The sequence below is a fragment of the Epinephelus moara genome, chromosome 24 (assembly GCF_006386435.1).
Source record: "Epinephelus moara isolate mb chromosome 24, YSFRI_EMoa_1.0, whole genome shotgun sequence".
Taxonomy (NCBI): domain Eukaryota; kingdom Metazoa; phylum Chordata; class Actinopteri; order Perciformes; family Serranidae; genus Epinephelus; species Epinephelus moara.
Genome location: NC_065529.1, coordinates 4,574,129 through 4,589,091, shown reverse-complemented (window position 1 = coordinate 4,589,091; position 14,963 = coordinate 4,574,129). Strand labels below are relative to the sequence as shown.

Genomic DNA, 14,963 nt, shown 5'->3' with positions numbered 1-14,963 from the left:
GATAGTCCCTAATCATGAAAGGTCTGTCAGTTTCTGCCCTGACTTTCCCCTGTAATGATTTTAATTCACTGTTTTCCCTCAAGGAAGCGAGTGGGACTTTTTACCGTCTGCCCAGTCAAAAGGGCTGCCTGCAGAATGTCATGTGTCTGATATAGGAGGGCTGCACTAATCGTCAAGTTCAGTCTGCAGTCCCTGCAGACATCTCTGCTGCGTCTCTCTCCTGCTGTGTCTGTGTTTTACACCGCTACGCTGACATTCTTATCATTCCTTTTCATTCTTTATTTTGACATGAATCCTCCTTGTCAATGTATATGACAAAAGTCGGCGCTGGACTAAAATAGATATTTCCTGTAATACAGATAAGCACACAGGAACTAATAATAACACGTGTGACCTTATGACCTGCCAACATCTGTTGCAAATTCCATCTTTGCTTGATTTTACTCTGATACCAGCCCTGGTTCTTATTCAAAAGATAAGGCAGGAGTTATCCTATGTGTTTTTTTTATTGTTGGCAGATTATGTGATAAGTACAAAACATATACTGTCAACAGTGGTGCCTCCAGAATTTTTTCATAGGGGTAGTCATATGAGGGTCACTGAATATTTCTGGGTGGCACCACAAAACCAAAAGCCATCACTGGATTACAGGAATTCAGTTATGCTGTTGTGATATATAGACGAGCTGAAAACTATGTTAATATGGAGAGATAAGAACTAGTATACTGATATACTTTGCTTTTCACTTTACAGGTCATATTACTAATTATCTCATGTGCATGAGATCAAATTGTGTGTTCCATAACAATCCTGTTTTAATGTTAGGCAATTCATTGTTCTTCAAATAAGCTGGTTGTCCTTTTCCTTAAAAAGACAGGTATACAGCTTTCTTTTGAAGGAGTTCATTGATTGTAAGGAACAAAACATTTACTGGTAACAAGCCCTCTTCATGGGTACCCATAGAACCCATTTTCTTTCTTGAGGTGAGAGCTCAAGGGAGCCGTTTGAAAATGGCCACACCGCTTTTTTCCTCTCAAAATTTGAGCTTAATTTTGGGGTGTTATTTAGCCCCCTTCCCGATAAGTTAGCATGCCTTGGCTGATGCAAATGGATGCCCTAGGTTGCCTAGTTTCAGAAGATCCCACTGCCTTTGTGCTCGCTTAAAAAAATTATTTTCACAAAGGGGGGTAGTAGGGGGTCCAGCAATTCTTTCAGGGTGGCCATGGCCTCCCCAGCCCCCCATTGGGGGCATCACTGACTCAACCTGGGCATGCAGTCTGACAAACGCCCTGTGTTTGAAAAATGCAAGGGGCTGGTTTGGTTGGGACATGCTGTATTAGCCAGTGAGACAATGAAATACAATCCAGCAAAGCAGGTTTAAGTGACAGATCCATGAGTTTAAAGGCTGATAAGATGCCAAAACACAGCAATGCTTTTAAGAATGCTACAAGACAGTCTCTAACTCTGGAAAGCTATCATGTGACAATCGCTTTATTATTAATTGCAACAATGTTGAGGTTATTAATAGAATTATATTGCTCACATCCCAAAGTAATCCACTGTGAATGTACGCTTGGGCCTATTTGATTGCACGAGGACACTGAGCCAGGTTCTACTTCTTTACAGGGCGACCTTGCATCCTTTTGCTGGAGCCCTCTGTGTCAACACCCCTGCTGAGCAACACAGCGGGCCAATTCAAAAGAATGAGGGGGCTGCGTTATTTCACACAGTCTGTCTGAACTCAACCTTTGTCCATCTCTCAATAGTTTCCGACTTCCTAACTCAGCCTGTGGCTCTCAGTCCCAAGTCAGTTCATTCCTACTGAATGCACACGTCTTTGAAAACTACAAAGCTCAGTTTTTTAAAATGAAATGGTTTTCAAAAAACAGCTGGGCACTGTTTTTTTGTTTTCTTTTCAAACAAGACTCAAACAAAGACAGTCGTGGATTTCTTGTACATTTATTTCAGACTAACACACATTTTGTGGGCTTGGGACTATCTACTGTAGCAGAACAGTGCATTGACTCACATCTACTACAGTGCCCACAAAACTACAGTGCCAAGGTTAAATGTAATAAAGGTACATGCCACCCAGTGCAACGCTGGGGCTGATTTATGTATTCTATTATATATAAAAATATTTTTGATGACTCATCCTGACCTCAGGAGTGAATGCATAAATGCATCAAATGCGATCTGGGGCCAGCTAACCCTGCATTTTATATACTTGCCAGCTTCTGAGTTGTAGTAGTTAGCGGAGCAATAGCATAGAGGTGAAGTGTGGGTTCAGATGTCACTTAGCAAAAATGTTTCTCTCTACAATGTCAAATCCTACCAAACTTACTAAGCCTCACCCATTTCTTTAGTGACTCAACCAAGCCAGAACACTTTCTGCCAACATACTCTGTTAAAAGCCCTTCTCCAGACATTGTTACTTCCTGTTTTGTGGGGAGGATGGGAACGTGGTTAATAGTCAGATGTAATCTACCAACGTTACTGTGGCAACCAGATAGTCAGTTTCATTATTAACAAGGGTCGCGACAGCATGGATGTTAGCATGGATAGTGATAGCACAGTTAGAAGGAGGAGAATTTTTCTCCACTTCCCGCACCTAAAACTGAGGACCCCAAAATGACGAGTGTCAAGAGACCATGTGCACTTGAGTTAATGGCTTGCTTTGTGGGAAAAGCCTCTTGTGCCTCTATGGTTTCTTAACCCCCAGAGCCAGCACCTTGCCCCAGCTGAAGATGTGCACAACTCCAACTTATCTCATCAACTGGGAGAAATGTACAGTAAGCGGTGAGCAGCCAAGTGGCAAGTTGGCTACGTTGCATGAGCTCTCTTCTTCTCTTCTCTTCAACCTTCTTTTATTTAACTCATAATATTCAGACTGTAGCTAAAGAAGCTTGGGACCCTGTAACTGCCATTTATCTGGGCCTTGAAATAGGCAGGCTTTAGCTACACAGAAAATACTTTATGCAGTCAGTTTATTAATGGTGTTGGTATTTTCATGGGATTTGTTGACAAAAAGAAAAATATGAAATATCACCAGCCTTAGCCTTTGAAGTCATCTTATATCTGTATTTTCGGCAGAGAAATACAATATCACATCATTTCTTTGTAACAATATCTGTCCCCATATATTTACTGCAGGGGTTGCTGTTATTTTGGAAATGTGACCGGAAGGTGCATAAGATTTTTTTACCTTTCTCTTTTCAGAGATCAAATATTCATGGGTTTTCAACGGACAGCGAAGTTTCCTGAAACAGGACGCCCGTCGTTTTATCTCTCAGAAGACGGGCAACTTGTACATAGCCAAAGTTGAAGCCTCAGACGCGGGGAACTACACGTGTGCAGTGAGAAACATGATGACCAATGCCACCGTGTTCAGCTCCCCAACCCCTGTGGTGGTGAGGAGGGACGGTAAGCATCCTCAGTTCGCCTCTGCTGCCTCCTGGTTATCTTGCGCACTGAACTGACACGCGCTGTCGGAGGGAGGGCGAGCATGGGAGATAAATCGCTTGTCTTGAGCGTGACACTGTTTTTGCTTTTGCTTACGAGCGAGGTTTTTTTTTTTTGCACCATCCCAAAGCCTCTGAACTATACAGGGTTATGTATTCGAGAAACCCTCTTTGTCTGCATGAAGGCACACATTTACATAACCAGAAATGTAGCCGGCAAATATGCATGCAGGCACACACACAGCAGGGAGCTTGCCACACATACTAAACCCCATCAGGACCGTTTATGTGTACCACTTCAGATTTGAGCTGAGGCAGATATGTAATCCAAACTCATCCATCCGCTAAGCCAAACGCTGTTGTATACGGCATCAACACACACACTCGCTCTCTGCCAGTGTCATCCGCGCCACGGCTCTAACATCCAATATGAATTACAGGAAACTGCATGTCCATGTTTTGTGTTTTGACTGATGTGATTTGCTTTTATCCCTCATGCAGCAGTGATGGGTGAATATGAGCCAAAGATTGAGGTTCAGTTTCCAGACACCCTTCAAGTCTCTAAAGGATCATCAGTGAAGCTGGAATGCTTTGCCTTAGGAAAGTAAGTGTCAGAAAAATTAGCACGATGCAGCTCTGCCCCTCACATTGCATTGTCAAATTTATGATGCGGCCTGGCATGCTCTATTACAACAAAGAGACAGACAAACACGGCCGCACTCCTTCTGGTCAGTGTGAGCAGGAGCATGTGGCCAGCATGACCTTTTGTGTGTGACCTCTGCAGCCCTGTGCCTTCCATCTCATGGAGAAGAGCTGATGGAAACCCACTCCCTGGCAAGATTAAAATCAACCTCTCCAGTGGGGTTCTGGAAATTCCATATTTTCGCCCGGAGGATGCCGGCGTGTATGAGTGTGTAGCCGAAAACAGCAGAGGACGAAATGTTGCCAGAGGGCAACTTGTATTCCACAGTAAGAGCCTTGTATATTTTTGCTTCCTGTTTCATGGAGATGACTGCTAAACTTTTTCTGCTAAACGGTATTAGTTGATATCCACTAATATAGTATTTATATTTGTTAGAAAATCATCTGAAGGGCTTTATTATTATCTAATGTAGTTATTTTTTTTAGTATGAAATTAGAATGCCAGGATATCTGGAGTTAATTTATGCTCAGTGGGCTTCATGCAGCAACATGCTCTTAAAGATATACTCTGCAGGACTTCACTAAAAAACAATGTATCGAAAAAGTAAACTCTCTCAATCATCACCTATGGCCCAATAGAAGTGTGTGATGGTGTAGTTTTCTTCAGAGACGCCTTCCTCTGCCTGTGTCTTCTTCTTATTTTCCGTGTAAGGGATGTTTATGGGTGTGTATCCCCACTGTGCTCAGGTGAGGTTGGGGTTTTATAAAAAACAGTAGCGACCAGGTTCCAGACTGTAAGCAGCAGTCATCCAAGAGATACAGCGCTGATAAATCCCAAATATAGTGAGGCGAAACACCAAAGGACAGTCAATCTGGGGTTGGCTTTCACTTTCTCTTTCACTGGCAAGTGATTACAAACAGTAACCTACAGTCCTGCATGGTATGCCTTGAATTATACCTGAAATTTTTTAAAGAGAAAAATAAGAGAAGCCAACTCCAGATGCATCAGTTGTTCTTTAACATGTCTGCTCTTCCCTTTGTGTGCTGAATGATGAATCCCACTTGATACTGACTAACCTATTAGCATTTGTAATGCCCCCTTAACATTATATGAGGTCAGGTGTTGTGTCATGTGCAAACACTTTGGCACATGCCCAAGAATTGGAGAGATGCCACCAAACAAAGGCTGTAAGAAGAAGAAGTTATGGAGTATAATGAAATCGATATACTTAAAAATCACCTTACTTAAAAAAGGTGATTTTCAAGAATGTCAGTACTGATGTTACAGGAAAATAAAAAACGCAGCAATCACACAGTGTTTGTGATGCTGTAAATGTCGTGTCAGCAGCAGTGGTGTAGGACTAATACCAGACAGTAAAAATAATCTGTTACTTTTAAGAGTCCTGAATTGAAAATTCTTCATAATGCGAAAATAAATAAATAAATTAGTCAAAATAATTTTTAAGAAAGCAGTAAGTCAGCAAGAGAGGCTGGAACCAACAACTGTTTTTTTCATGAAAAATTACTTATTTTCAAATATTTTAGACATTGAGTTTTTCCAATATGCCAAACACACACATGAAGAGAGAAAGAGAGAAAAACAGTAAGAACAGAACGTCCACCTCAAAAAGCACAGAGTATATTAAGCATATGATAATAATGATAGTAAATTGTACATACAAAGAGCTGAGTTTGCAGTACCCACTGCTACTGCAACAAAAGGTCCAGCAGAGTACAGGAAGACCCACCCAGAGAGACCAACAATAAACAAAGAGAGAAACACAGCGTTTAATAGTTGTCGATGATCAGGGCGAATGTGAGGTACTTAATCAGGACAAATACCTGCATAAATGCACTTGTAGGACAACCTGCCCCTTAATATGATTCACAAAGGCCCCCAAATCCTCACAAGCATAGACATAGATTATCTTAACATGAAAAATTAAGATATATCTAAAATGATTATCAAAATTGTTGCCAATTCATTTTCAATTGACTTATCTTTTCAGCTGCACTTACTTTCTTGTGATTTGTGTGCAAAAAATCTTAATTTGTTAAGTTACTCAAGTTAAATCAAATCACTGTAGTGGAGTATAAAGTACACTATATTCCTCAGAATTGTAGTGCAGTATAAGTAGAAAGTTGCATGAGGTCAAAATACTCAAGTAAGTACTTCAAATTTGTACTTGAATACAGTACTTTAGGGGAAACACAGTAAATAAAAATGAAAAGACAATGGTTCTAAAAGCAATGCCCTTGGCAAACTGAAACAGTTCTGCAGCCATTCATCCATCTCATCAAACAGATCTATGCAATCTGTAGAAACGTGTTCCAAAGCTGAACACACACACAATATCACCCAAGGGTCTATATTGTCTTAGCTAGGATCAAGACTCTTCTAGAATAGAATAGTTTCTCTTTAGCCCAAAAAATTAATAATCCAATCATTATAATTATTCTAAAAACAGTCTAGATTCAGTTATACAATAGTCATACATTTCTTGATGTTCCTCAAATAAAACCTGCTTATGTTGGACAACAATTCCTGCCAGGGCAGTAGTCATCATATACATTAAGGGGGACACGTCCCCCCCCCCCAATATATAACTGAAACTGAAAAACAACAACAAAAAAACTTTTTTTTTTCATTGCTATTCCACGATAGGCAACCACATACCACCATCTGAAATAATGTAATCATCATAATTATAACTGAACATAACAAATGCCCGTTATTATTACTATCGGTTCAAGTATTGCTGTTCTGCGTGTGGTTTGTCCAAATGGAGTTGCTGTAGCAGAATGCCAAGGCTGGTTGCCATGGTTTCCATCAACATTGTCGCCAGACTGCTGTACGGGTAATGTTCCAGGCAGGCAATGTAAATTTGTCGAGAATGTAATATGAGCATTACGTAGGCTATATTGTAGTTGTTTATTGTGATTTTGTAAAGTGTTATGAAATTTTGATGTCGTGAATGGTTATTGTTTTGCCAAAAAGAAACGTATCTCATGTGTTAGTGAATTTGTACATATTTTCCTTTAGAAATTCAATGGCAGGAAGTAAGGGTGAGTGTGTTTGGGGGGTGGGGGGACGTGCAGATTTGGTCCCCACCAATGTTGACTCCATGGCTACAGCCTTGTAAAAAATTAAATGTTTTTCTTTTATCTTGGTAAAGTGCTCTCAACCAGTCAATTTTCTCTTACCTCAGAGGGGGCAAAATAAGAAAACATTGGTAAATCTCAGAAAGCAGTGGCTCCTAGTAAAATAAGACCAAACCCTGGATACAAACAAAACTAAAACAGAATTTGTTGCATGTCGCTTTCCTCCAGAGGCCCAATGTCTGCATTTTCCTGTGATTGTGACAATGAAGATCTCTGCGGGCATACCGGACATTTCTTTTAACCAGTGGCTTGAGGTAGAAAATGAGATTACTCATATGTCAGGATAGGTCTACCACCTCCATAGAATCAAAAGAAACTGGCTGTCAAACTGCAGGCTTTGAAATTAGTCACCGTCTACATCAGTGAGTGTTCACAACTGTCTTCCATAGGCAGAGAGATGAGTGAGAGTCTGTACTGTTCCTGTCTGCTGTGTGTGTTGATGAGGAACTGGAAGAGATGGATGCCAGTCTGTACATTTTTGGTTTAATGTAGAACTTGCACATCTGCTGATTTAATTCTAAGCCACCCAGTTTGACATCAGCAGTGCCTTACATGAAGGCATAAGTGGCTGTCGACACAAAGCGGTAGTAATGCACACCAAGGCGAGTTCATTTGTTTGGCACATTTCATACACAAATGTAATTCAATCTACTTTGCATAATCTATTCAGACGGAGATAAGCCATAAAAAAACTTTAACACAGCAATTCAAAAGATTGAAACCCTTTTAAAGAAATTAAAAATGTAAAAAAAAAAACAGAAATGAATTAGAGTGCAAGGTGGTAATTAGGGCCCAAGGTTCAGTCAAAGGCAGCGCAGAACATGAAAGAGCCTGGAGTTAAGGGTGGTATTAAAAGTTGGGCCATATCCTATAACTTCTGGAAGTTAGTTCCAGTTCTGTGGTGCAAAGTAACTAAATGCTGCTTCTCCATGTTTAATTTGGACTCTGCTCAAAGAATGGAGAAGATGAGGCGGCTCATTTGGTAAAAGACAGAGATGTGTTGAGGTCCTTAACGATTGAGAAATTTATAGACAGGCTGCTGTGATTCAGACTCTATTTTATGACACACTGGAAGCCAGTGCAGGCATCTGAGCACTGGTGCCCATGTGTTGAGTTTGGTTTGTCTTTGTTGGGACTCAGCAGCAGCATTCTGAATGAATGAGCTCAGGTTGCCTCAGAGTTTGTTTCAGGAGGTCTGAGAAGAGACTGTTAAAGCTTGATTGTGCATAGACATGAATCCTTCCAATCTTACTATGATAGTATGCAGACTTGATTATTGATTTGATGTGCCTTTCAAAGTTTGCTCTGAGTCCATAATTATACCAAGATTGATTTTTGTGTATTTATTTGGAACCCCTTAGCTGTTACCGGGGCAACAGCAACTCTTCCTGGGGTCTGTAGGAAAAAAATAACGACAATAATTTCATGTGATTATGTTAATCAAAAGAAAGTGAAAGTTATATTACATAGTAACAGTTAGTAATATTACATACATGTACATATAGATGTACTTACATATAAGACAGAAACAAAACAAAGTGCAGGACTAGTTTGTAATATCATCATCAGTACTTCAGCATGCATACTGCAATCAAATATCCATAGCTGGTCTACAGGTACAATGAAGAGCATTACGCTTCCCCTTGATGTTCTTCTCATAAACTATAAAATCCTATATCAGTCAGAATTTCCTTAAATCTATCTGTACCTCATTAGCAGTCTCCTCAGCTGTTTTTTTTTTAATGTAATCCTGTCAGGTATTTCCTGATAAATGATAAGAATAAATACAAACTGTAGCAGGAGTGCTAAAGCTGATTCTGACTTGACTGAAAACTTCTAGTTTTTCCTACTTTGGTACAAAAACAGTATATTCAGACATCATGGTGGAGAGAGCACTTTTTTTAGAAGAGGTAGGAGGTGCCAGTTTGGTTGGCCTTGATTGTTACCAGCCAGGACAGTTGTCATCCTCAGCCTGGGCTTTGTCACACCCCTTGGCGTGTGATATCGACGCTAAAGGCACCCTTTAGTGTGTGTATGAGATGCACCAGGGTTTCAACTATTTCCAGTGTAAACGCTGAGAGCAACTGACATAGGTTAAACCAGAAAGTCCAGGTAGGGTGGGAGGGAGGGGAGGTGGTGAGGATGGGTCAAACAAACACAGGACTGTCAACCAGGAAATCACAGTTCATGTCTCACACGAAACCAAAAGTCAGTGTTATTTTAAGGTATCGTGATGTAACTTACATAACTGGCGTACCTGTTTCCTGTGTGAAACCAAACCAACTGCTGTTGTCACAACGTAATGTTAACTAATTTTACATTTGATAACAAACATACTTATTTTATCCCCAAATGTGGCATATTTTTGTAAACCTAACCAAGCAGTTTTGTTGCCTAAACCCAGTGGTGAAGTGAAGGTATACGCAGGTGGACAGGGTATACCCACCTCTTTTTCTGCTTGTTTACAGTATACCCACCAATCAGCCAATAAGCTAGCCGAATATATAGGAGTATACCCACCTACTCCTTGGTAACTTACCCATCTACCTAGTAGTGTGCCCACCTCATTACCTACCATTACACCGCTGCCTAAACCTAACTGCAACAGTTTTACGACGTTAACCATGTTACAATGTGTTTCAGCTCTGCATCACATAGAGACACTTAAGAGTGCCCTTTGTGTTGCTTTGAGACACTGACAAAGCCTCTGTATTTGATGATCTGGGAATGAGAACGAGTTGTATCAGCACATAACACACTCACTCATAATGGTTGACAGCACTTTGTGCCATGTGCCTTTATTTACAAATTCACAGCTCACACATTGGTACTCTTTATATCTTGTCAATGCATTCATGATCAGATCATGCAAAGAGCAGAGTTACTTATAGCTGATTGTGCATTCAGGTTTTTCATGTGAAATTCTGTATTTCTGAAGGGTAATAAATTGAAGTAAATTATGTAGTTGTATTGAAAAATGAGGTCATAGTGGGAAAAAGAAACTCAAAGGAGACAAAAAAGTGAGCACACCAAAGAAATGTGTAGGAAGCTGCAGTTAATTAGTGGGCCAAAAACAGTCAATTAATAAAAGCTACATAGTGCTAACAAAAAAAGATAGAAAGAAAAACAGGGCAGTAGTAAAAAATGAACAGTGAGTAAATGAACAATATATTAACATATTTGAGAAGATAAAACAAAGAGGGGAAAAGTTTTATGGTTTTGTACTCATTAAATTTGAACTTGATGATCACTGGAGTGTAAAATCCTTTTTATTGATAAGACATCTACTATTAGAATTTGACTACATTTACAGTAAATCAGTGTTGCAGGGAGAACTCAGATATCATCTCCTCTCTCTTCCCCTCGGCCTTCCTCTATCCTCTGTCTTAGCTTTCCCACCTCTGATTGCAGGTCTTGTGTAAACTGTATTTTCTATGAATTATATTTTTTTTGTCTTTTGGTTTATTGACCCCCGTTGCTTTAATAATGCAAGGAGGCTGGCAGATCAGTATATATTGTAATTTAATGAATATTAGTTGAGTTGAACTGCAGTCTAAATTCATCGAATAAACTGAATTTGGAATTTTCATCATTTTAGTATTTTCAGCAGAATACATTTTCATTTTTGCTCTGAACTTGGTGATCTGCAATCCATGAACTGTGCCTACTGTTCAATGTGCCTGCAGGTCAGTCCCAGGCACTGACTGTGTGATGAGCTTCTGCCCCAGTAAATCAGGAGCTAATTAGACGCTGATTGCAGGCACAAATTGAATGAAACAAGTAGTGCAAATTTGCCATGGCCTTTCATGTATGTAAATCTGACCAGAAATCACTACAGCAGTCAAGATGAGACAGAAATTTACTTCACATTAAGAGCAAACACCCATGTCCCAGGTTTATAAAAACTACTCTACAATCTTTTGGCTCCACTTTGTGTATTGTCATTAAAAAGTGGTGTAGGAATTTATCATTGAACTCATCAGTCGTTACTTAATTTCCAAGATTAAAGTCGTAAATATACATGGGAAAAACACTTGGACACTGAAATAAAAGTAAATTTAGGGGGAAAAATGTTGCCTGAAAGTCAGGTTGCTGTGTTCATATGCCCTCAAAACTGAAAATAAAAAGTCAACTAAGGCTTAAAATAATTATAAGCCACCATTGTTTCACATTTGACACAAACCCCTGTCTCCTAGGTGAAAGTCGTGTGCTCGACCCATTCATCCACCACAACTTTCTCCTTGTGTAGACTTTGTCATATACTATGTCATATACTATGTCACCTGACTGCTGGCAGTAAATTTGTGAATTTTGCCTCAGAAAGTTACCACTTTAATCTCAGAGAATTTTCAAGTTTTTTCTCATAAATTTACAACTTTAATCTTTGAAATTCTTAGAGTTTTTTGAAACATTACCCCTCTCTCCTGGCTCAGTATTTTCTTTTACCAAGAGTGGCCCAGATTTGCTGTTGTATTATACAGATATTTGTAAAACTAAATAAATTTGCAAATATCTTTGACATTTCTGTCAATGAATATTCATATTCAGTGGTATTTTTCACAGATGTTGAACATCTGCACTGGGTCCAAACGCTGAAAGATGCTCACATGGCAATTGATGCGAATCTGCAGTGGGAATGTAAAGCCATCGGTAAGCCTAGGCCTACATACAAATGGTTGAGGAATGGTCAGCTCCTGACAGCAGAGGTAAGACACCACATTGAGATTTGATATTTATCGGGAGATGTTGGAACCTCACTGTGAATTTACATAAAAAACACTAAATGCACTGTTCTCTCAAACAATACTGCAAAGGTCTCAGAGTAATTTAGAAATGTGTTACAAAGGCTTAGCTGATGCTGAACTGGAAACTTTTAAAGCATGTTATATACGACATTCAGGTTGTAGGCTGGGATTGCCTGCACATGGCTCTCACCTCTGATGTCACAAGCAAATATGGAGTTAACTGAGCTAAGACGGTGCACCAACATTTATGCGTGGCCTTCCCGACTACCAAAAAAAAGAAAAGAAAAGCTCAGATTTCTCCACTGTATCTTAACATAGCTAATACTTCACTGCTGCTATATTAAAATCTCATATAAAGAGCCTTTAACATATCAGTGAAAGTTATTTGTCAAACATTAATCAGCTGGTCTGGTTTGCAGGAGAGGATCCATGTGGAATCTGGTAGACTGACTATATCCAGGATCAGTCTGTTGGACTCTGGGATGTATCAGTGTGTGGCAGAGAATGAACATGGAGCTGTTTATGCCAGCGCTGAGCTCAAGGTTGTCGGTGAGCAGTTTATTTCCTCTGTATTATTTAATATGAATTGGACCAGTGGCAAGGTAGAAATACACTGTATGTACATTGTGTTGTCAGTGGAATGAAAGGGCTTCCGACCTGAAAAAGTTAATAAATAAATAATAAGAGGCTGAACTAGCTCCTCACTGAGCCATGGCCTTGCACTTTCATTTCCATAATTCTTTCATACAATAAGCCAGTCTGGTGGTAAAATATAATTTCCGTAATTGCTGGTGATGCACTTGACATTTTTGCTGATGCACGGCTGCTGCCCCTCCACAAAGCGAGACAAATGGCCTTAACACGGGTCTGTTCCTCAGCCTCCCCACCGGACTTCACCCGGCGGCCCGTGAAGAAGTCCACAGTGATCCAGAGGGGGGGCGAGGTGGTCTTGGAGTGTCGCCCCCACGCTTCCCCCCGGGCCACAATCTCCTGGTGGAAAGGGGGCGAACTCCTGAAGGACAGCAAGAGGTAGGGTACTGTATGCACCGCTGCTCACGCTACTGATGGCATCTGTTAAAGGGTTTGCTCATGTGGTCATTTTCATTTCTAGGACTCATTGTTATTTATGCCTCTGCTCAAGGGGACTTTGGAAGTCACTGTTGCATAGCACAGCCAAGGAAGTGTTTTTTGGTGTGTTTTTTTTTGTAAGACAGACAACTTATTCTTGACATAGAAAAAGATGTTGCTTTTTTGTCGACATATAGTAGTTTTGTCCGAAGCCTTTCCACTGGATGTAAGAATGAGGCCATGGCCTCCTACTCTATCAGTTTTTAAAGCACAAGATAAAGAGTGCAGCTGTTTGAAACTTCAAAGTGTCCCACAGTTTCACAGCTCTTCAAGGCAGTCAAAGTGCTGGATGTAGAACAGAGATCCTGTAGGGACGCTCTCTGTGTGAAAACCACAGAGAAAAACGATCTCACTACATCCCTGAGTGAAACTCTACCTGAGGCGACATGACAGGCCACACCATGTCATGATCTTAAGTCTTTGTTGTTGCACTCGGCCTTAGCAGAGACTAATACATACAATAAGAGCTAGCAGAGTTCAAGCACAGTATGAGAGCTGTTTTCATTAAATGTTCACTGAAAGAGCACTAGAGGTAAATGTTCATGTTGGCTGAGAAAAACAGGGGCTGGGTAACTGCTAGAAAGGTCAGAAAAGTAAAGAGACTCAAACAGTTACTAGAAAACAGTTCAGCAGTTGTCAACAATCAGTGGAAATCACTTTCCAGCATGAATCCACTCGCAGCACTGTGGGACTGAAGGCAGATCTGACCCTCTTAGAGATGCTGCAAACAGAAACCCTACAGATCCCGCTGTTGATATCATTATTTTAGCCTAATGACATAATATTGGAGCATTTCAGTAATCTCATGAGGGAAGGAAAGACAGTACCCTGGTGTTTTTGCTTTTAAACCATTGTTCAGTATGCCTGCACATTATCAGATACTCAGTTCAAAGCATGTATTTTATGTAAAATACCATCAAAAAGTCTTGTCAGTCTCAAGCTGTATAATTAACTTAATAGCATCAATTTTCTCTGAGAGCCTTGCTTCCTTGTTCTGTTCAGGCATCTACTTTAGTGACTTACAAACATTTCTCATAAAGGCAGGCTTTGAAATAAAGAGGGTAAGAGGAACAAGGTAGTCTGATTTCAGTCTGTCTTGTCTGAAACCATAGGCCGTATAATAAAGATGGACGACATGACAGCTTCACAAAAGTGAAGCCAAAACATCTCAATCACCCCCTGGTGGCTGGCTGCAGTATAGATCATAAACCCTGCGCCTTCCATGTTTTCTGACGTTTTAGGTAGTTCTTGTAATGCTAATGTATGGTTAAGTGATCATTTTTCTGATAAATTTGGCTATAAGTAGCTATTCGATGCTATAAAAAGAGGGTTTAACATCATGACTGACAGCTGTGTGTGCACTGGATCAATGGTACTGCTCACAATTGGCTCAGACGATGGGAAAACCGTTGTGTGGAGACTTCTACCACACAGACTCCAGCTCCAAAATACATCACCAGCACATAATGGCAACGAGCATATCCTGGATAATTTGGCTTCACTTTTGTACAGTGGAGATGTGTCGTCCATCTTTACAGTCATTGTCTGACACCTATACCTGTTGTTTCAAAGTGGGTATTTTGAAATGTCCACTAAGTATTTTCTCTCCCATACTAAGTTTAACATGAAGTTAGGGGTGCACGATAACTATCGGGCCGATAACAGGAATTATTACGTCATTCCGATAAGTCCGATATCATGACGAATAGCCCCGATAACATATATAATTTTGTCAGCATGGCAGTGCCCCGCTCCCACTATGAGGCCTGAATGGCCTGCAGTGAATGTTGCGTTCAAGTGACGTCGGCATAATCAGAAAAACTCT

The 14,963-nt window shown here is 40.3% G+C and overlaps 1 protein-coding gene across 1 annotated transcript in view; it reads left to right on the top strand.

Annotated features, from left to right (window-relative positions):
* The window catches only part of LOC126385455 (contactin-4), a 90,836-nt gene that overhangs the window by 26,730 nt on the left and 49,143 nt on the right, over positions 1 to 14,963 (top strand). The window contains exons 7-12 of the mRNA XM_050037179.1: positions 3,220 to 3,423; positions 3,963 to 4,065; positions 4,246 to 4,430; positions 11,829 to 11,971; positions 12,433 to 12,559; positions 12,889 to 13,039. Of these exons, the coding sequence (XP_049893136.1) occupies positions 3,220 to 3,423; positions 3,963 to 4,065; positions 4,246 to 4,430; positions 11,829 to 11,971; positions 12,433 to 12,559; positions 12,889 to 13,039 (913 nt within the window). The remainder of the gene's footprint in view (positions 1 to 3,219; positions 3,424 to 3,962; positions 4,066 to 4,245; positions 4,431 to 11,828; positions 11,972 to 12,432; positions 12,560 to 12,888; positions 13,040 to 14,963) is intronic.